This window comes from Nicotiana sylvestris, chromosome 10, assembly GCF_000393655.2.
Source record: "Nicotiana sylvestris chromosome 10, ASM39365v2, whole genome shotgun sequence".
Taxonomy (NCBI): domain Eukaryota; kingdom Viridiplantae; phylum Streptophyta; class Magnoliopsida; order Solanales; family Solanaceae; genus Nicotiana; species Nicotiana sylvestris.
In genome coordinates, this window is record NC_091066.1 from 144,980,254 (window position 1) to 145,003,072 (window position 22,819).

The window sequence follows — 22,819 nt, forward strand, 5'->3', positions numbered from 1 at the left end:
TTAACTTATCAAAATACTAATTAATTCCCAATAACTATTATCGCACATTTAAATAGCAATTAACGATAAAATCGCACAATTTAGACGTTAAATGCTAAAAATGCAACGTACATTATTTTTTTATGATTTTCTCATTTTGTAAAAATAAACTTAAATAAATACTAAATGAAAATGTGACATATTTTATAGTTTTATTAATTTAAACAAATAAACATGCACAGACAAAAAATACAAATAATTATACAAAAATAACACAAAAATACAAAAATTGCACACAAAGGAAAATTGTTTTATTTTTGAATTTTTGGGAGTAATTCTCATATAGGGCAAAAATCACGTGCTCACAAGAGTTGGTATCCAATCTGATAGGTTTCTCATTTGTAGTTTTCTTGTTAGGAATCATCTATTTCCTTTGTCCTTTACTCTGTTTCTTTTGTCGTGTTTATTTCCTTTTTCTGAGTCTGTTTGGTCAAAACAAGTGAGAAATGACTTCAAATTTGCCACCAGCTTTCCAAGTGCACAAAATGAGATCTGGCTAGCACATCAAAGCATCATAAGTCAGGAAAGAACAACAAGCGCACTGAACTGGTAACAATCAACTTGCTTTAGGATCCTTGTGAAATACAAAGCTTTGGTACATATCAATCCTTAGACGATGCAACAAATAGAGGGTGTTAGGTGAACGGATCAAATGTATCTTCTGTGGTAAGATTGACAAAAGTGGTTAACCAGTGGCAAGCGAGGTCTTCCAAGCAGAAATCAAAGTTATCATGGCAAGCGAGGGAGCAGTAGACCTCAAGGCCAGGGCCAGTGGTTTAAGTCCAGGAAGAACAACATATACACTGAGTTGGTAACAATCAACATGTGTTGGGATCTATGTGAAATACAAGGGATAAAAAAAGGCGGTAAACCAGTGACAAACAAGATCTTCCATGCAGAAATCAAAGCTACCATGGCAAGCAATGGAGCAATAGACCTCAAGACCAAGACCAATGATTTAAATCGGGAAAGAACAATGTGTACATTGAAGTTGGTAATAATCAATATACCGTGGGAATCATATGAAACACAAAGGTTTGGTAGTTGCCTGTTCATGAGCAATGCAACAGATAGAAGCTATTAGGTCTGAACGGATCAGAGGTATTTTCTGTGATAAGGGTGACAAAGAACGTGGTCAGTCAATAAACAGGCAAGGTCTTTCAAGTTGAAACCAAAGTTATCATGGGAAGTGAAAGGGCAATCGTCTTCAAAGTCAATGCCACAAAGCAACCACCATATTTATAAACTCCCAAGTTTTCTTTGTTTGAAACAGGGACAAAAATTGTGTCCAAATCAAAGCTTGGAAGTTGGAATTTTTTTCAAATGTCATGCCCAAATTTTGTCATCACAAAGGCGGTTTGAGAAGGGGAAAGGAAAATTTATTCGATCTATAGGAACCCTCCATGAGGAAAAGCATGGTTCAGAGGCAAGGAATTTTGTTCGTTCTGCAGAGTTCCTCTAAAAAGAAAGCATGGCTCAGGTAAGTTCATTCTCGGCTCTTCAGGACCTTCCTGGATAATGGGATTTAGTTTTAAGTGTTCAGGACCCTCATGGACAATGGAATTTAGTTCTAAGACCTTCATAGAAAATAAGATTTAGCGTAAGTTTTACCTTTAGGAAATATGATTTAGCTTTGAAGTTGTCACTCTTAAGGTGAGATTTAATTTGAAATTTTCAGGACCCTCCTGGAAAATGGGACTTAGTTTAAAATTCAAAACAATCATGAGTAGTAACATCTAGCATAAATGTACCCCAAAAGAATATAAGTTGGTTTCAAATTTTTTGTTCTATAGATAGAATTCAGCTAGTAGTTGCCAGGACCCTCCTAGAAAATGGGACCTAGTTTAAAAAATGAAACAATCATAAGTAGAAAAATCTAGCATAAATGTACCCCAAAGGAATATAAGTTGGTTTCAAAGATTGCATGTTTAAGATAGGATTCAATTAGGAGTTTTCAGGACCCTCATGAATAATGGGACCTAGCTTTAAGATTTCCATTAGATAACAAGATTTAGCATAAGTTCTATTGTAGGGTAATATAATTTAGCCGTAAAATTGTCACTCTTAAGATAAGACTTGATTTTTGATTGTCAAGACCCTCCTGGATAATGGGATGTAGTTTAAAACTAGCTTGGATAACAAGATTTAGCATAAGACATACCTTCAATAGATATAATTCAGCTTTAAAATTGTCGTTTAATTAAGAGTTGTTAGGACCCTCCTGGATAATGGGGAATAGTTTAAGACCGATCCTTTTAGATAACAAGATTTAGCGGAAGTAACACCTTTAGAAGATATAACTTAGATTTAAAATTTCCGTTTAGTTAAGAGTTGTTAGGACCCTCCTAGATAATAGGGAGTAGTTTAAGACCCTCTTAGATAACAAGATTTAGCGGAAGTCATACCTTTAAAAGATATAGCTTAGATTTAAAATTGTCGTTTAGTTAAGAGTTGTCCGGACCCCCCTGGATAATGGGAAATAGCTTTCAAATTCTTAGTAATATTTGGTAATATGATTCAGTTTAACACTTACATATGCGCCCAGCTACCAAACTGGGGCAGAAAATTTTCTTTGTTTTGTCTATTTTTGTTGAAATCAGGGACCCGCCTGAAGAACAGGGAGAAGCAAGTCAAGTTTCAGCAATCAGGCGCCCACCTGGAGAGCAAGGGAATACAATTCAAGTTTCAGCAATCAGGCGCCCACCTGGAGAGCAATGGAATACAATTCAAGTTTCAGCAGTCAGGCGCCCACCTGGAGAGCAAGGGAATACAATTCAAGTTTCAGTAATCAGGCGCCCACCTGGAGAGCAAGGGAATACAATTCAAGTTTCACCAATCAGGTGCCCACCTGAAATTTTTCTTTGTTTTTGTCTATTTTGTTGAAATCAGGCGCCCACCTGAAATTTTTCTTTGTTTTTGTCTATTTTGTTGAAATCAGGCGCCCACCTGAAGAGCAAAAGAATACATTCAACTTCAGCAATCAGGCACCCACCTGGAGAGCAAGGGAATAAATTCAAATTCAGCAATCAGGCGCCCACCTAGAGAGTAAGGGAATACAATTCAAGTGCATGCAATTAGGCGCCCACCTGGAGAGCAAGGGAATACATTCAAGTTCAGTAGTCAGGAGTCCACCTGGAGAGCATGAGAATACAATTCAACTTTAGCAGTCAGGCGTCCACCTGGAGAAAGGGAAAACATCTCAAAGTACAATTCGAGTTCAGCAATCAGGCATCCACCTGGAGAAAGGGAAAGCACCTCAAATTACAATTCAAGTCAGCAACAAAAGGAGCTCACGGCAAAAATGCGAGTCAACAGTCCGAGGTGATCAACAGAAGTTAGTCACAATAAAGAAAAAAGGACAAGGGCAAGAAGTTAATCCAAATGCAGAAGTTGATGGAAGATGTGAACTGCTTAAGACATGGTGGAAGTCACAAGCACTACATGTCCGGTCTTGATCCAAAAAGCTGAAGAAGAACGAGCTAGCACCTGCAGCTAACAAGCGCCAAGGTTTAAATCTAAAGTCTGCATGAAGAACCATTCAAGACTCAAGATCATGCTTCAGAAGACTTATTGTTAGGAATCTTGTAACTCGTAGTTGAAAGGCTTAGTTAGTCTTTTTCATTTGATTTTTGATGTAATAACAAGAACCGCAGACCGGAACCTCGATAGCACCTCAATCGGCTCTCCACCTCTGTACTCCATCACCTTATTCACCTCTGAACTACAAGTGACCTGATTCCTTTATAGCCAAGGATATGTAGGCAGCTCAGATACCAGGGCTCGTTCACATTCTCCTTCCTCTTAGCTTTTTTGTCTCCTCAATAAAAGGGTCGGGTCAAAAAACCTGTCTAGTCGTTTTTTGTCTCAAAATACTTCGTATTTCCAGTCAAAGAGGGGCAGCTGTAGACATGTGATTTTTGACCCTACCCAAATTTTTATATTTTAGCATGTAAACATTTAATGTAGGTCTAATATAGCTATTTCAACTATTTTTGACTTCTTTACTTTATTTTCGTCATAAAAATGAAAGATTACAAAAAAATATTTTAGCTTACGTATCTTTCATAAATTTTAAAAAAAAATATACAAAAATAGTACCTTATTTTCATCTTAACATAATCTTGAAAATACAAAAAATATGTTTCATTCGCATCTAGGATTTAATTTTTGTATTTTTAAATCAGTTAGTAATTTATCTGCTTTACAAAATTGAAAAAATCACAAAAAAAAACGTATTTTGCATTTTTATTGTTTAATTTCGAATTTTTGTAATTTTATTTTAATTTGGTATTTAATTAGGTGTGGTAATTATTATTTATAGATAATTAAGTTAATTTTGTGGAATAATTTGGTTTAGGGGTTGTTCAATAAGGGTAATGTTTACCTAACTTAAGAAGTTTCTAGTGGATAGTAGGGTTAGGATTGCACTAATGGATTAAATAATTAAGTGGATAATTGAGTGGACAATGGAGTAGAGGATTAAATAAATAAAAAGTTAAGTTGGTAGTGGAAAATGCACTAATTGAATGCCCATTTAAGGGAGCTGAAAATCAAAAAAGAAGGGGGCGGAGAGCGGTATACACTCGATATACACTTTGGATACACTGGATATACAGGGGCAGAATTCATTTTGGAGAGAGTAAAAAAGATAGAACCAAATTTTCTGAAATATTGAGAGCGGAAGAACACCAGAGAGAGTTCAAAGATAGAAATAGAAAACAAAGAGAGATTTCCGGACTATTTTCTTCTCCATTTTTACTGGTTTTCTCCGTGTTGCTGGGATTTCTGGATTGAGGTGTTGAAGCTACTGTGTTGGGCTTTCTGCTGTTGTATTTTATTGTTTGATGTTGCTGATTGCATACCCCATTTTTCTGTTCTACATACCAGGTACATGTCCTGAAACTCGATGTATGAAAATATCCAGTTGAAAATGAATGAAGTGGAGGCCTATTGTTGTTGAAGTGGAGGCCTATTGTTGATTTACTGCTTTCATTATACCGTACTCATGGGAGCTTTATATTTAGTAGTGATGATGTGAGTTAATCTATAATTCTGAGTTTGAGTGGTTGTGTGTGGGTTCGAAATCAGAAAGTTAAAAGTAGATACGAGATATGTCATTCGTAAGGTTAATTTAGGCAATCCATTTTCGTCCAGCATCCTTAATTCTCGAGTTTCAATTCTCATATGTGGTCACGTTAGTGTTTAATCAAATTTCATGAGTCAGCAATTTAATAAAAATGAGTCATAGTAGGGAATTTGAAATTTGAACTAGTATGCACCATATTTGAAATTGTGATCATAGACAGTTTACGTGGGTCATGAAATCTAAAATCAGTTGATTTCCAACTCATGTTTAGTGTTGCATTGAATTTATTTTACTTGCTAGTTAATTTTAGTAGTAGATTCATCAGATCTGTGTTCTTAACTAAATTGAAATTCCATTTAGTGTAAAAAACAGGGCTTAACAGGCTAGCCCCTAAACGTTTGGGCCTCAGGATAATTGATGCACGACCCAGACCAGTTTTGGCCCCTTTCTCATTTAGGCCTGGGCCAAGGTCTGTTTTGACCAATTTTATGGTGTATATCTGGTTTTAAATTCCCTCTGCTGGGCTCACATCGGAGCCCAATGATCGGATGTCGGTGCAAAAATATTACTTAGTTTGCATCAATCCAGTAACAAATTAATTAGGGCCTTTTTTTTATTTTAGAGACAAATTAAGTAGAAAACTATAAATTGCTCTAGGTTTGCACTTTAAAAAAATAAAACGGGATGAGCCTCGCAAAACAAAACACATAAATTGCGGGGGCCTCGATAATTGTATATATTAAAATACTTAGATTTCGGGATGGGCCGTTTAGCGAATTTCACGGCCTTCCCCAATATAATAACGCGTTAGTCTCTTTAGGCGCGTATTTTAATAACATTACCTCCCTAAACTCGGGTGCACATTTATGTGACCCAAATCCAAATCCCAACGATGTTAAAGTATGTCCAAAAACCACAGGTGCATTTATGTGACGTGGTTCAAGACTTGTTTTAATGACGTTGCAATTTTCTTTAAAAATGAATAAAAGCGGATAAGGTTAAAATTTGTACATAGGTTCATAATTGTTAAAATCAAACAATTTAAGCCAAATATAACAGTTGAGCGACCGTGCTAGAACCATGGAACTCGGGAATGCCTAACACCTTCTCCCGGGTTAACAGAATTCCTTACTCAGATTTCTGGTTCGCGGACTGTAATACAGAGTCAATCTTTTCCTCGATTCGGGATTCAACCGATGACTTGGGACACCATAAATCTCCCAAGTGGCGACTCTAAATCTTTAATAATAAATCCCGTTTCGATTGTCCTTTAATTGAAAAAACTCCCTTATGCCCTTGCGGGTATAGGTAAAAAGGAGGTGCGACAACATGAGATCAAGTTGATTATGTGATCATGCCCGTCAACATTGTATAGAAATTCCATTAGGTATTGGTTGTTTTTGACATTGCCGATAAGGTTCTTTATGTGTATGATTCTATGGTCTCTTCACATAATCACTCTATTGTTGAATCTGTAGTCACCAAGTTTTCTGTTATGATCCCTTTTACTTGTCATGCACCGATTTTTATGGCAAGCAATCAGACATCAACTTCAAGAACACAAAGGCATACATTGAAAAAGTTGTTACCGACCCTATTGACATTCAGTGGATAGTCGAAGAGATACCACAGCAAAAAGAAGGATCACTGTATGAAAATCTTATTTCTTTCTATCTATTTCACATTTTTTGTTCATTGTTTGCTAAATATTGACACTTTTTAAATTTTTCAGCGACTGTGGTGTATATGTTGCTGCCCTTGCAGAGTATGTCAGCATTGGAGACCTAGCAGTTCCTACAGATGACCTTTCTGACATTGATAAACATCGTAGACGCTATGGAGCGCTACTGTGGGGCTACGCTAGGAAGAAGCAAGAGAATGGTGCAATTAGTAAAAGTGAGGTGACTGGCAAATTAGCAATGAAAATAGGCGCACCAGTTGTGAACGAAAAAACACAAGTCTTGAGGAAAAAAAATTAGTTGCAATTTTTTGTATGGAACGTGTAGTTAAATTATTTAGTTGCAGCTAGTTTTGTAGAAAGATAGTAGACAAGTTTATGAACAAGATTGTTGAAGTTTAATTGTAGCAGATTTGTGCTACAATTATTTTGCACTTTGTTTTTTTTTATTTTATCCAGTATACTAGTTCAATCAATAGGGAAACATTCTATTTTTTTATATTCACTGGTTGAAAGTAAACAATATTTGATCTAACTATTGTTACTGGTTAACTCCTTTTCAACTTAATTATTATGTAGTTACTTTGTCAACTCCAGATTATGTAGTTATTTTGTAGTTTTTCTGTAGAAAAATTGTAGGGATCATTAACAACTATTGATGGGTGCTGGAGATAATAAAACAAATGTGTACTACATATATACAAATCATTCACAAACCAATCAAGCTATGAAAGTATTAAATCAATACAAAATACTAATTAAACAAAACAAAGTCAAACTAACCACATTAAGACTTGAAGGTGCCTCAACAATTATACATCAAATATAATTCTCATGAACTCAACAACAATTTTTATGAAATTAGTTTACTACATTTTATTTCTTTTTGGGAGAATTCTCACAAGATCTTTTGTTATGCCCTTCTACTCTGCAGTTACCACATGAAACCTTGTATTTCTTCGAATTTACTTCATCATATATTTTGTATCTTTATTTTTGAGGTCTTCCTAGCTGTCTTTTCCCACCTGAATGTGGATTTACAACTTCTTCAGTTATATGTTGTGGCATATTCCATTTGCTTTCGTCAGGTAGGGAATTTACTGGTATTTCATAAGTACGCAAGAGGTTCTCCCTTGTGTAATAATGAGAACAATATTGTTCATAAGACTCATCCTTGTGCCTTAAAGAAGTTAAAGCATGTGGACAAGGAAGTTCATCAAGCTAGAATTGCCCCACACCATCTAGTACTGTATGGATGTAGTCTGTAGAAGCTCTCACCTACAATTACATTACAAACGAAAAACAATTCATATATGGTTAAATACAAAATATCTACAAAGTATCTACATTCTCTTTTAATAATTAATTTTGATGCAATAAATGATCAGATCTTACTCTAAGCTTGTGCGACAATGTTCTGTTGTCATCCAACTTTTTGTTGAATTTAAACCCAAGGTATGTGAATGTACCCTTTGCTTTCAATAACTTTTCATTAGTCCAACGTTCAAGAAGAGTCCTTATGTATTCTAATAGTTCTATTATCGGCAGCTCTCTTGCATCTTTTGTTACAACATTCAACGATTCTGCAATGTTTGATGTCATAGTCCAAGTTTTGTTCACCGTAGCATGTACTTGAGACCATCTATGATAGCCAGTATCGTATAAGTATGCTTTAACACGCGGGTCAATCTCTTCAATCTTTGACATCCTTTCATTAAATTCATCAAACGTGTATGACCGTGCCGTGGCAAAGTACAATTCGCTTAACTTTAGATGTCCCTTCTTGAACTTTGCCCTTATATTTGTCCAAATATGCCACATGCAAGAATAATATGGAATGTCGGGATAAACAATAGATGTTGCCTTCAAGATACTCTCATTAAGATCCGAAACAACACACATATTTGGTCTTTCACCATATGCATGCTTGAATTGCTCAAAAAACCACTTCCATGATGCGTCATTTTGTGAATCAACAACAACAAATGCAATGGTAATATGGTACCTATATTATGTGGCAAAAAGCAATTAATTGGATGTAGGAAAAATGCAGAAGAAGACATATCCATACAAACTACAACTTTTCTACAATAAATCTACAAGTACTATTAAAAACAGACAAGCTACAATATTTCTATAATATGTCTACAATAAAACTTCAATATCTGCTACATCCATTGTACTATCTATTAGCATTACTCCCTTGCATGCTGACTTTAAGAAGGTCCCATCAACTACTACAACTGGCCTATAATATTCCCAACCACTGATTAACGTACAAATCACAACAAATACATACAAGAAGCAGTCATCGTCTGTCTTCTTCAATTTAACTACAGACCCCAGATAAGTCTTCTCTAGAATATACAAATAACTAGAAAATTTATTGTAGGAGTCAGCAAAATGGCCTCTCAAAAACTCCAAAGCCTTTTCTTTTGCTCTCCAAGCTTGCATGTATGTTAAGTTCACACCGTGTTCAGACAACATATCAGTTAGTATGTCTTTTGGTGTGTAAATTGTCTTAGGATCAGCATATTTTGGAATAACCATGCTATCAACTACCATGACAGTAGGTTTGCGTTGTATGAATGTACTGTCCATCAAAGAGCATGTGTGCAAGCTGTTAAAATTTCTAACCTTGAACATTGTAAAATCATTTATGCTAGTTGCCTTGAAGTGCCATGTACAATTTTCACCAACATATACCAGCCAGTAGCTACAAAATAAAAATAATTTAAACACTGGTATAAAAAATGTAGATAAAAAAATAGTTGTAGCATAAAAGATCATATTTAACAATTTATATGCAAAACAACTACAAACTATCTACAATTTTGTTTAACAATATCACCAAGAAAAACTGAAGAAGTAAAAATTTACAAATAAACTATAAAATAAAAAAGAATTGCAAGTGCAATGTTCCTACCTTCTAGCATTAAATCTTTTCACCCTAAATTGGAACTTGTTCATGACTGAATAGTATTTCATTGCACTTGCAATTGTTTGCTTGTCTTGGTATATACTTGGCCTACTTCAATAACACTTGGTGTACTTTCTGTTATTATTATACTTTCATATTCCACTATCGCCGAAAATGTTGGAATATCAATTAACTTTAGTGTTCCAGATGAACCTGCAATAAAATAAAGCTAAATACTATTATGAACTATTTTTGGAAAATATTTTGTAGTTAATTTGTAGACATGTTGAAATTCTGAATTTCATATTGAGCTACAAATGATATGTAGTTGTATTGTATAAATATTATAGATAGAATGAAATTCAATACTAATATATATATATATATATATATATATATATATATATAGATAGATAGATAGATAGATAGAGAGAGAGAGAGAGAGAGAGAGAGAGTGCCTATTGACATGTAGTTTTTTGTAAAAATATTGTAGATAGTTTGTACATAAATAATATACAACCAAAATTCGATAGTAATGTAATAGAACAAACCTGCAATTGTGTTCGAAATGGTGATACTCAATTCCAAATTGAAATCACGTACTGTTATACATAGCGGATAGCTTCCTAAGCTTTTGTTTTCCTTTTTCGTCTCCATGTATACACGAACACCCATATCGTTCCTAATTTCCATTGGAGGACAATGTTCATTGACAATGTGTTTGATTTATATTATTTTTCGGATGTATCTATCATTAGATGCTCCGCTATTGTAGAATTCAATAGGCTATAACTTGCATCCTCATCGACTACAATTCCATCAACCTGAAAGTCTCTATATCTACCATAGCTATCCCAATTCCCATTCAGTTGAAGCATAATTGAGATTTTCGACATAATTGCAGTTGTTACAGAAGAATTGTAGCTAATTTAGTCGCTTTTGAATTGTGAAATCAGAAAAACCAGTAAAATAGAGTATTGACGTAAAAACAGAGTAGTGAATTTTGGAGAGAAATGGGCGAAATTTAATAGCGAGATTTGCGTTTGATAAAATCTGGAAGAATCCTTAATATCCTAACATTCACGCGTCTATTAAAGGAATTGTACAACTAACAAGATTATGTTTTTAATGATTTATTTATATTTTATAGAAAAATTGTTAGCAGGACGGGTAATTTGTAAACTATGAACAATTTTAGTAATATAATTTCCTATATTGTACAAGAACGAAAATTTGCCAATTAGAATTTACCTACTTATACTTTAAGGAAGAAAGCCCATGGATAGCCCGACGGAAACTGACTCGAAATAACGAGGCGCACCAAACGACACCGTACCATTAAAACCTGAAAACAGAGCTAGACAGCGGCAGCCAGTGCCGCCAAGTGAAAGAAGAAAGAAAACGGCAATGGCAACGGAGCTAGAAGAATTGATTGGCTTTCTCTCTTCCCCTTCCCCTCCAGTAAGTGTCAAAACCCTTCTACCCTTTAATCCTTTTGTACTAATAATTCAACTCAATAATGCAATGTATACTTTCTGCTTGATTTTTTAAATTTCTTTTAGCTACTCTTTAATTGGATTAATTGATGTAACGAAAGAATCTTGTCTTCAAATTTTTATATTAGAACTGAATTTGGACCAACCCTTTTCGTTTTACAGTTAATTGGTTTGATTTTTTGATCAATTACTGAAGGAAAAGGGTCAATGCCCCTATACCATTTAAAATTGAGCAACTTTGCCCTCCGTTAAACTATTGGTCTAATATTATCTCCACAGTTAGGCTAAAGTATCATTTTGCCCTTGACCACTAACAGAGCTCCAACCTGAGAGTAATTTTAAACCATAATAAAAAATTGAGGGATAAAGTTGGACCTTTTATGCTTGAAGAGCTCCGTTAATGGCAAGGGCAAATACAAGATAATTTGCTAGCGGCAAGGGTATGTGTTAGGATCGGGAATCCGGGTAGTGCGAAATTTAACCAAACAGCGTTATAATGACAATAACAAAGTTGATAACAACAACATTTAAAGCATATAAAGGAGGCACAAATTTAACGTGGTTCGGTCAAGGTGACCTATGTCCACACGAGGAGAGGATCAATTTCACTATAACAACCGGCACACAAAAGAGAGTACAGAATTAGAAATGAAATTCTAATTATCCCAAAATATATCCCAAGAGAATAACCTCGCTACAATCACTCACAAAGAAGAGGTTTACTCAAAATGTTTCCCAAACACTAACTTTATGGAATATAATAAAACTCTCTATTACAAGAATACTCAAAATGAGTTTCTAATCAAAATATGGGATAATTCAAATGAAGTGAGATGACCTATATTTATAGAGCAAAGTTCTTGATCCCAAGTAAAGAAAAATGATTAACAGAAAATACTTTTATTTTGGCTCAAAGCTAGAATTCTTTGGCTCCAAGATTGAATACTTTGGCTCTAAAATTAGCCAGGAACAAATTTAGGCCATGTCTTACAAATCTCCACCTTGGCCTAAATTGGATGATATGGTTATTTTACTCCACCTCCAAAAAAGCCCCAATGGGCTTATGTCAAAATATAATGCCATCAAAATCAGACAAGTTTTCGGATACCGAAACTGTAGTAGTGTATATAACAGTAGATCCCAATAAAGTATACAATGAACCAGATCTGTGTGTTTCATGATCACAAGAGCACCTTGAAATTTTTTCAGAACTCCACCTTCACCGGTGAATTTGCACCCAAGAGATTCTAAAGTGCCCAAAGAGATGAGATTTCTCTTCAACTCAGGAACATATCTAACATTGGTGAGAGTTCTCACCAACCATCGTGCATTTTGATCCGAATTGTACCTTTGCCAATAACGTTACAAGTAGCATTGTTACCCAATTGGACAACTCCACCTTCAACCGAATCATATGTAGAAAACAAGTCCCTATTGGGTCCACATATGATACGAACAACCGGAATCTAAAATTCACTCATTGTCAGATTTGAAACTAGTTTTAGTTGTTAAAAATATACTTCCCTCAATCTCATCAGTTGCTAAACTAGCTTCGGCAGTGTCAGTATCTCTGTACTCATTTTTTTTTTCCTTATGCTTTTCTTTATTTTTCAACTTGTAGCATTCGGAGATAATGTGACCTTTCTTATGACAATAGCGACACTCTAAATTATTGTATCTGGATATTGAGTCGGATTTATCCCTAACGAACAAGCTAACTTCTACTCGAGTTCCACTAGCTTCCCTAGTAATATCACTATTTATCTGTTTTTTTGATTTTAAGATAGATTTAATATCCTTATAAGAGATATTATCTTTTGCATAAAGCATAGTATCTCTTATATGCTAAAAGATGGGGTAGAGAACAAAGTAGTAATACGGCTTGATCCTCATCTTTAGTTTCTGCGTCTATATGACTCAAATCCATAAGAATGGAATCAAAGGTGTCAAGATGAGAGAGAATTGAGGTACCTTCACCCATATGAATTGTATAAAGCTTTTGCTTCAGGTAAAGTCTATTTTCCACCATTCTCTTATACAAGGTTTTCAATTTTTCCCACATGCCTTTGGTTGTGGTTTCTACAGAAACTTCACGTAAAACCTCATTTGAGAGATTTAAGATGATACATGATTTTGCTTTTTTGTCTATGATAGCAAACTCATCATCCGTCATTTTATCCGGCTTTTTCTCCTTTCCTTGCAACGCCAAGTCTAAGCCATCCTGAATTAAGATAGCTTCCATCTTTAATTGCCACATTCCGAAGTTTGTACTTCGGTCAAATTTCTCAACATAAATCTTTGTTAAAGTCATATTGGCTACTTAAACTAATCCGGTTAGATCCGGCTCTGAGGGAATCTGGGTAGTGCGGAATTTAGCCAAACAACGTTATAATGACAATAACAAAGACAATGCAAGTTGATAACAACGGTAGATAAAGCATATAAAGGAGGTACAAATTTAACGTGGTTCGGTCAAGGTGACCTACGTCCACAAGCAGAGAGGAGCAATTTCATTATAACAACCAACACACAAAAGAGAGTACAGAATTAAAGATGAAACTCTAATTATCCCAAAATTTATCCCAAGAAATAACCTCGCTACAATCACTCATAAAGAAGAGGTTCACTCAAAATGTTTCCCAACACTAACTCTGTGGAATATAATAAAACTCTCTATTACAAGAATAATCAAAATGAGTTTCTAATCGAAATATGGGATGATTCAAATGAAGTGAGATGGCCTATATTTATAGGGCAAAGTTCTTGGTCCTAAGTAAAGAAAAAAGATTAACAGAAAATACTTTTATTCTTTGGCTCCAAGCTAGAATACTTTGGCTCCAAGATTGAATACTTTTGCTCTAAAATTAGCCATGAACAAATTTAGGCCATGTCTTACGGTATGAATGGATCAAATGCGTAAAGGAGGGCATAATTGAACAAATACGCGTAGTACATCAGCAAATTTGGAACTTTTCCCACTACTGAATCATTGTTGCTATGTATGTTTCAACAATGACTTTTGGTGGAAAAAGCAGCGTCTTCTCTTAATTTGTTAAGATGGAACTGTAATTGGTTTGAACCATTTTCATCTTTGTTGTACTTTTTGTTATGTACATTTGAAAAATGGTTTAGCTGAAAATGCAGCGATTGAGATAAAGAAAAAGGCTTTTCTTATAATTTTTTAAATTATAACTGACTTGGGGCGTGTGTGTGTTTTGGGGGGAGGGGGGGGGGGGTTGAACCCCTTTCGTCTTAGAGTTATTTGCTTTTAGTTTGTACTCGTTTTATTTAGTATATGTTTGAACAATGGTTTTAGGTGGGGAAAAAAACTAGCTGTTGCAATAAAGTAAGAATCTTTTGTTAAATTTTTAGTGTGGAATTGAATCATTGTGAACCTTTTTGTCTTTATTTAATAGGTTTAGTTTTGGGTTGTGCTATTGAGCTATTTCGCTTTGTATGTTGAACAATACTTTTGGGGGTAAATCTTTTTCCTGTTACAGCTAATTGTTTTAAGTTTGGTTGTTTTATTGAGTTTTTTGGTATATGTATGTTTGAAAAATGATTTTAGGTGAAAAAATTAGCGGTTGATATCGTTCGTGATTATACTGGTTCTGAGGATGGCTTGGAATCTCTTGGAAAGTATTCCACAATTGTGCTTCCCTCTCTGTCACGTCTTCTTGGCGAAAAAAAGGTAGCATTATCTTCTAAAATGTAGCGGTACTAGTACATCAATAACGTTCACATTATGGGTGTTTGTGAGAAGACGTTAAACAAACTACTCCCTTTTGTCCTGTGTTATAGGCAACACTTTCATTTTTTGAATTTTTGAAATTAAAATTGAAGATTTGTCCCCAAGAAAAATAAAAATAAACAATTTTAACGGTTATAATGGCTGGATATTTGTAATATTTTTCTGCAGCATTTAAAAGAATCTTACCTGAGTAGCACTCAGGTTCCTGCATATTTTTAAGTAGATCGTTACTTCGTCGTGTGATCTAGTTCGCTTCTGTTATCGTATTTCCTGTTGTTAGTGTTTAGTACTACTCCCCCCCCCCCTTTTTGCCTTTTCTGTCTCTTCTTCCCCTTCATCTTCTTCTCACTCTTTCTAAGCCGAGGGTCTATTGGAAACAACCTCTCTACCTTCACACAGGATAGGGTAGGGGTAAGGTCTGCATACGCACTACCCTCCCCAGACCCTACTTGTGGGAATATACTGGGTTTTTTGTTGTTGTTGATTTCCAAGGCCAAAGTATATCAAATATTTGGAAGGAGTGACCAGTTCCTTATCCGTGTAAGCTAAATGAACTGTTGTACTTAACCTTGATTGTAGTGTACACTAGGCATAACCATCCATATCCTAACACGGTGATAGAACGATGATTTAGAATTTTTTTTCTTTTCCTTTTTCTTGATATGAGAATTTTATTGCCAAAGCATCCAGGTCTTCAACATAGCTATGATTTTTTACAATATGACTTTTGAAAATAAAAAGAAACAAATATTATGTTATACCAAAGCTCACTGTGCAAACTAACTTACTTTTACCAGATAAAGAAAAGTTCGCTGTGCAAACTCTTTATCCCGACTTTTGAGAAAGACTTTATGCAAAAATTAAACTGTGCATGAAACCTTTTGTTTTTCTTTGCTAGCATAACGAAATGAGCCTGAACAAGATAGAGCTCAACGAGATCTCTTGAAAGTATGAACCTTTCCATGTTGATGGATATACATATGGGATCACTTTCTTTCTTGCAAAGCCCTTGTTATTTTCGTTCCATACTAATTGTTCAAAAATTCCACAAGTATATCGTTAATTAATTCCTATCATGATGAGTTCTTTTATCAGACTCAGTTTGTTGACATGTTCTTTATTTTTCTTTTCTTGTATTGATACTTATACTATGCAGTAGCCTCCAGAAGTTCTATTTCATTTTTCTTTCTCATTCAGGTGGTTTCTGAACCTGTGGCTCAAGCACTGGTAAATCTGTCACAAAAGCCAGAGTTGGCAGGTAAGATGGTTGAGATGCATATGGTTAAGACGTCGATGGAGACCCTGTACAAGCAAGATTGTGAAATCACAACTCTGCTGATTATGCTCCTTGTTAATCTCACACAGCTGGATGCTGGTATTGATTCTTTGCTTCAGGTTAATTCTCATTTTTTTTTAACATTAACGCTTTATATGCAAGTTTAACATTTAAGCTACTAATAGGTGTCACCATTCTTGTTTACACACTCGTGAATAAATTCCCGAAATTGCATCCTGTATCTTGTTTAAGTTAATTAATAATGGAGGAAAGTTTCCACTTTTAACCTTCCATATGAGAAAAGAATGGGCAACTTTGCAAATATTAGGTTTCAATTCTGCATTTCTCTTCCATTTGGTCATTGGGCGACTGAAAAAAGAAAGAAAAAGATACCTGTACAAAAGTTTAAAAAAAAAAAAAAAGACAGAGAGAGACGCAAAGAACCGAGAAGAGTTCCACAAAAATCTTAAATGTTGTCGTGCACTTTATATCTGCTGTAAGGTTTGGTCATTAATTCTCTCCAATTTATGTGTCTAAGTTGAATATCAGCCCCTTATGCTTATTATGCCGATTGCTTTCGCTGATTGGCAGTCTGCAGATGAGAAGATGCATGGCTTATATGTCATGAAGCTTGTGAGATCATTTTGTTTGTCCTCCGATGAGGGTGAAGGTATGTTTAATTATCATTCTGTTTTCCCTTTTATCCAGATTAATGATTTTGCGTGTTTCAAGCACTATTGGTACTTCATTTTCCACAGTTCAGAACTAAGAGAGAAAATGAACTGATTGCAGCTTAACTTGTACAAGCGTCCAGATTGTCAATTTGAACTTGAATTGATTGCCTAACTGGAGAACTTGACTTAAGTTTACCTTAGCTCGGTTTAAGTTGGATACAAATCTGAGTCCACAAATTAGTATTGTAAATTTTCATCGATCTTCTCATATATTCAAAGGATTGATGCAAAAGTCTTCAAACCCGAAACCACAAGTTCTATCCACAAATTTGGTCCACTGAGCTATAAATTTAACTGGGTGTGACTTCCTGTGTTATAATAAGAAAAGGTGAATCCTCGATTTAGTGGCAACAAACTTGGAATTATGAGAACTCTTGCACAAAAGATAATTGAAGCATTAGAATCTTATAAGTCACAGAAAACCTAAGGGAGAAGAGGCAACAGCGATTGCTAATCTGTGGCCTAAAAAAATTGTAGGATTTGTTAAGAACAGGAATAACTTGATTAAAGACCAGATATGTAGGAGGAGGAGGTGGTGGCACTGTCAAGGTGATCTTTCTGGTGGCGAAGGACATAAATATAATGTTGAAAGTTTTGGTAACTGCTTATTAAGGTGAAAAAACTTGACTTTTTGTGTTTTCTGGTTAATATAGAAGATATTCTAGTGATTTTATAACAAAAATCAAAGATGTTGTATTGTGAGGAAATGTGTCAGTCATAGAATAGAAAAACCAGAGGCTCAGCGTATCTAAATTCTCAGCAAATATGATTGGAAATTGATATTGTTAGGGTTGCCAAGCCTTCTGTGACCTGATAACCAAAAAATAAGTTCAAAAAGAGAAGATCATGAGCCATATTTTCCAGTCTTGAGTCAAATATAAAAGGAACTGTCTCAGCAAGGTAGAGGAACAAATAACTTGCAGCCCTGTTTGGAGCCTCTCACATAATAGTTGGATGCTATTCCTTTCCTCCTCCTGCTTCTTCTTGTTGGGATTAGTTGGAGTAGATCTTACCTGTTCTGTGCAAATATTGATATTGGCCAATGCTGGAATCTATCCAAAGAAAGGACATGTATATTTCTTCCTTCTGTGTAAGTCGTTTATCCTCAGAGAAAAGCAAAGAAAAATGATACAAGACCCGATATTTTCTTCTTAAATTTTGATGCGGGGGGGGGGGGGGGACAGGTGCATTTCGTGATGGTATGGGTTTGTGATCCTAACACTCTTCCTGATGAGTGAAACTGAAAAGTGGCAACTCTTTCACTTAAAGATCCAACCTGCCAGTAGATGAGGGGAACTATATTGAAGGAGGAAAAAAGTACTCCCCAGGGAAATAGTTTATTCAGTTGGCCGTATTATTAGCCATTTAGCTGCTGTTTCATAACCTTGGATTACATTAAAGCCGAAAGTAGTTTTTATATAGCTGATTCTTCCCCTATATGTATGTATTTAACCTTTTCATTTCACACTTCTTGCAATATAATAATTATCAAACTGCTTCATAAATATGTGTTTTGGCACCCAAACATGTGGCTTAGTGGTCAATGAAGTCGGTGCTAACCTTGGAGATTAGGGTTCAAATCCGACACAAAAAGCACTAGGTAATATCTTCCCATCTGCCTAGGCTTGGTAGGCAAAGTTACCCTGTATCTGTGCTGGTGGGAGGTAGCAAGTACCCGGTGGAATAGTTGTTGTGTGCCAAGGTTAGCAGGGCACTAGCGCCATAAAAAAGTTTTATGTATTTTTTTGTTTTGGCTGATACCGAACAGAGTAAACATTTAGATGAAAACTACTTTAAAATTTGATTTCGTAATATATTTCACAAGAAATTATTGGCTTAACTTTCTTTTAGTATTATTATTTTTATTGCTGTTATTTCCACAAATCTCTTTCTCCCTTGTTATCAGGTGATCCCTTTGAACATGTGGCTTCTGTACTTGTTAACATTTCCAAGAAGGAACTGGGAAGAAAGCTTCTGCTTGATCCAAAACGAGGCCCTCTAATAAAGCAAATAGTCCAGCAGTTTCATTCTAAGAGCTTGTTGAGAAAGAAAGGGGTATGTGGTAGGACACTTTTCAGTTCAAAATGTTTTTTTGTGCATATATGGTCATCTACTTTAAAATTTATGTACTTGAATGTAAAAATGGAAAATTTTAGAAGTGCTTCAAAAACTCAAGTCATCAAGCACCGATGTATTTACTTAGTGCCCTTTAGACTGAAAAGCTTGTCTTGATGCAGCTGTTTAGCTATACGTTTAAAGATTTTTTTTTAACAATCATAAGATTAGCTGGAAAAATTGCAATGGTTTTTGGATACAGGTCGCAGGAACCATCCGCAACTGCTGCTTTGAAGCAGAGAGCCAGGTTCTAAATTTGCTTTTAATTTCTGAGTTCTTGTGGCCAGCTCTGCTCCTGCCTGTTGCTGGAAATAAGGTGACTTGTACTTCTTTAAGGAAGATGCGAACAATAATTCATTTTTTTGTGCATTTTTACAGTAAACTTGAAAATATTTATAATTAAGAGTTTAAAGAAGGCCGGGGTCTTTGCTTTGTTCAGTGCATATGCAACATTTTTTGTTTCTGTATGAAACTCCTAAGAGTCTTCAGTCTTATAGGACTTTTGTTTTCATCATCTCAAATTCAATTTTATTTTGCTTGATAGAGAGCTATAGTTTAATTATTCTCTCTCTGATTGAATTAGTTCAAGCATGCGGAAAAATAGATAAGTTCGAGCAGATAATGTGAAAACTGAAAATTAAGAAATGTTAATCGTTCTCGTTGGAATGGAATAGCAATGTTTCTATCTTTATGTAAGGAAACCACTGTCTAGACGTCTACAATGATTTTCTTTCAACAGGTATACTCTGAGTTTCTATGTTAATTGTGTTACGGAAAAGGGAATGGTTTATATGTGCTCTGATATGCTAATTAAGATTTTTATCCTGGTAAGTAGAGAGTAGCTGCATCTCAGTTACTCACTTCTCAATTCTTAAGGGCTAGTTGTTTTAGGATTTGTAGCAAAAATGAGGATGTTGAGATGGATGTGCGGCCATACCAGGATGAATAAGATTAGGAATGAAGATATACAGGCGAAAGTGGGAGTGTCCCCGGTGGAGGACAAGATGCGGGAAGCAAAACTCAGATGGTTTGAGTATGTAAATAGGAGAAACGCAGGTTTCCCAGGAGGTGTGAGAGGTTGCCCTTGGTGAGGCTGAGAAGGGTAGAGGAGGCGAACGAAGTATTGGGGAGAGGTGATTAGGCAGGATATGACGTTGCTTCAGCTTACCGAGGACATGACCCTTGATAGGAAGGTGTGAAGGTCGGGAATTAAGGTAGAAGGCTAGTAGGTAGTCGAGAGTATTTTAGTGTTAGTCATGTATTCTATTATTGTTAGATTTCTATTACTACTTGTTATTCCTTTTGCTTCATTTTCTTATTATATTATTATTGTTACTGCTTCTTCTCATCTTTCTTGAGCCAGGTGCCTATCGGAAACAGCCTATCTACCTTCAAGGTAAGGGTAAGGTCTGTGTATACAATACCCTCCCCAGATCCCACTTGTGGGATTACACTGGGTTTGTTGTTATTGTTGTTTTAGGATTTAGCCAATAACATCACATGTTGCTGAACGAGTGTGGTAAGCATCAGTATGCTAACCTAAAGGGCTTGGAAGAATTAATTTAACAGGAAAACGAAGTTTGTGAGGAGAAAAGAGAATCAATCTTCAAAAAGAGAGTAAAGGCGTAGGTGGAGCTGAGAATCATTTCTGTTTGGCTGCTTGGATAAAAGTAAAAAAGGCTTAACCGATTTTTTTACCAATTTTATAATATCTTCCATGTCCGAACATTGTTGTTTTGCTTGCACTATCTTTGTCTCCTTCTTCCCGATTGTTACAGATATGTTAAAACTTATTTTTCTTGTCTCATTACAGATATGTTAAAACTTATTTTTCTTGTCTCAGTTCTGCGTTGTTCTTTTCCATTTGAATTGAATATTTTCTTATAGGAAAACTTCTGACAGGTTTATAGTAAGGAAGACACTCGTAAAATGCCACAGGAGCTTGCAAGTGCACTCTCAATAGAGCGAGAACCTGTTACTGATCCGGAAATTCGTGTGCAGGCGCTAGAGGCTATTTATTTGCTCATATTACAGGTCTAACCTGAACTATTTCTTCTCTGTACTTCATTTGCTTATCAAATCCTTCAGCAGTGACAATAGGCAGCATATATTCCATCCTTTTTAAGTTTGGAGTTCATATGTAGCCGCTTAAAATGTATTGTAGCTCTTCTTGCTTTACGGATTTCATTCTCTAAAAATTGTCTCACTTTCAAATGCATGGATAGAAGGCAACTATCGCTCTGTCTAGTGAAATCGTCTAATCAAGAATTACCAGAATTCAATTTTTGGTCATCATGCATTGATTGCAGGAAGCAGGCCGAAGAGCATTTTGGTCAGTGAATGGTCCCCGGATATTGCAAGTCGGCTATCAAGACGAGGAAGATCCTAAAGCAATGGAAGCGTATGAACGAGCTGGCTCCTTGGTATTTCAAACTCCAGCCTATTATCTATCATATCTGTTCTGTTCTGTTTTCTCATAGGGAATGTATGTTTAACCGCCTAACCTAAATTCATCTGAATGTTAACAGCTACTTCAAGAGGGTGGCCTCGATGAAGCAACAGAGACATCATCATAGCCATCCTGCTTTCTTGCTGGTTTTGATACTGAGATGTCAACGAATTCAAACAATCAACGCAGACAGAAATTGCATGTTGTTAGAATATTCAAGCACTTTAGAAATGGCAGTGGTTCTAAGGGTATTTTAGATTCTTTTTTTTTGGTTTCTGGTGGCGGCGTTGGTGATGGTCCTCTACGTAAGGGACTCGGGTGGTGAAGAGGTTATATATATAAAGCAGGGCTTCTGCTGCTGAAGGAATGAGAGAAGATTTGATATGGAGAATATGATTTCAGATATCTCTATACTGTTTAACTGTTATAGTAATGTCATTAATTGTAACATGCTTTTTTTTAGCTCCAATGTGAAAACTGCAGCTGGTTTTCCTGCAATAACGACCTCTTCTAATATCTGAATAAATTTAAAATATAGACAGTCAGAAGAGGAAGTACAGAACTAATGAGTAATACTTTAATTTGGTATTTTGATTTTAGTATTTTCATGAGAAATGTTTTTCTTGATTAAATTATATTGTGGTGTTGAGCTTTCTTAATTGCTTATAAACATTTTCATCAACGATAATGCTTTGCACTGAACAACAGAAATTCACTTAAATCGTTTTTTGGAGTACAACTTTTTCCTCTACTAGTAGTTCAACTTTTCTTTCACAATGCTATTTGTCTGTCTCAACACGTAAATATTTTTTTCCAAAATACTAAATACTAATAATACTGCCAATTTTCATACTCGACCAAACCAAAAGATATCTTAGAATATAGGAGTTGAACTACTAGTAAATACAGCACCAAAAGTCGTGGCGGTGATAAGTACCTTATCATTCTTCACCAGAGATCTCAGATTTGAGACTTGAGAATTAAGTAGTCTTTGATAAGGGGTGTTTTATCCCTAAAATGGGACTTTCCAGTGCAATTTCGGATTAATTAGGACCTTAAGTGGGACTTTTCCGAGTAAATTCGGATTAATCGAACCCCAAAGTGAGATTTTCTGGTGCAACTCTGAATTAATTAGACCTTAAAATGAGTACTGGATATTAAGCTAAAAACCAAAATAAGAGTTACTAACAAAAATTGTACGTCATATGATTTCACACTATTTACCTCGAAAATACGAGTAACAGTTAAATTTGTTTGTGATTTTAAAGATATGTG

General features: G+C 35.3%; 2 protein-coding genes across 2 annotated transcripts; one reads left to right on the forward strand and one right to left on the reverse strand.

The window, feature by feature from the left end:
- Positions 1-8,024: 8,024 nt before the first annotated feature.
- LOC104236842 (uncharacterized) lies at positions 8,025-10,619 on the reverse strand. The gene is made up of 6 exons (XM_070159727.1): positions 10,517-10,619; positions 9,874-9,936; positions 9,627-9,663; positions 8,953-9,519; positions 8,199-8,808; positions 8,025-8,081 (listed from the first exon to the last, which is right to left on the reverse strand). Exons 1-6 carry the CDS (start codon positions 10,617-10,619, stop codon positions 8,025-8,027), a joined length of 1,437 nt encoding a protein of 478 aa, XP_070015828.1.
- A 388-nt stretch (positions 10,620-11,007) lies between these two features.
- Positions 11,008-22,176, forward strand: LOC104236841 (uncharacterized). Its single transcript, XM_009790855.2, has 9 exons — positions 11,008-11,184; positions 14,788-14,910; positions 16,168-16,365; positions 16,838-16,916; positions 18,887-19,035; positions 19,298-19,411; positions 20,998-21,129; positions 21,405-21,518; positions 21,624-22,176. The coding sequence occupies exons 1-9, from the start codon at positions 11,131-11,133 to the stop codon at positions 21,669-21,671; spliced, it is 1,011 nt and encodes a 336-aa protein (XP_009789157.1). The 5' UTR covers positions 11,008-11,130; the 3' UTR covers positions 21,672-22,176.
- Positions 22,177-22,819: the final 643 nt, after the last annotated feature.

Coding starts and splice junctions, on each gene's coding strand:
- LOC104236842 (XM_070159727.1), bottom strand. CDS start 10,619: ATGTCGAAAATCTCAATTATGCTTCAACTGAATGGGAATTGGGATAGC. Junction 9,937..10,516: donor TGTAGTCGATGAGGATGCAA/GTTATAGCCTAT, acceptor ATTTTATTGCAG/GTTCATCTGGAACACTAAAG. Junction 9,520..9,626: donor GTTAAACAAAATTGTAGATA/GTTTGTAGTTGT, acceptor TTTATTTTGTAG/CTACTGGCTGGTATATGTTG.
- LOC104236841 (XM_009790855.2), top strand. CDS start 11,131: ATGGCAACGGAGCTAGAAGAATTGATTGGCTTTCTCTCTTCCCCTTCC. Junction 14,911..16,167: donor GTCTTCTTGGCGAAAAAAAG/GTAGCATTATCT, acceptor TTTCTCATTCAG/GTGGTTTCTGAACCTGTGGC. Junction 16,366..16,837: donor GTATTGATTCTTTGCTTCAG/GTTAATTCTCAT, acceptor GCTGATTGGCAG/TCTGCAGATGAGAAGATGCA.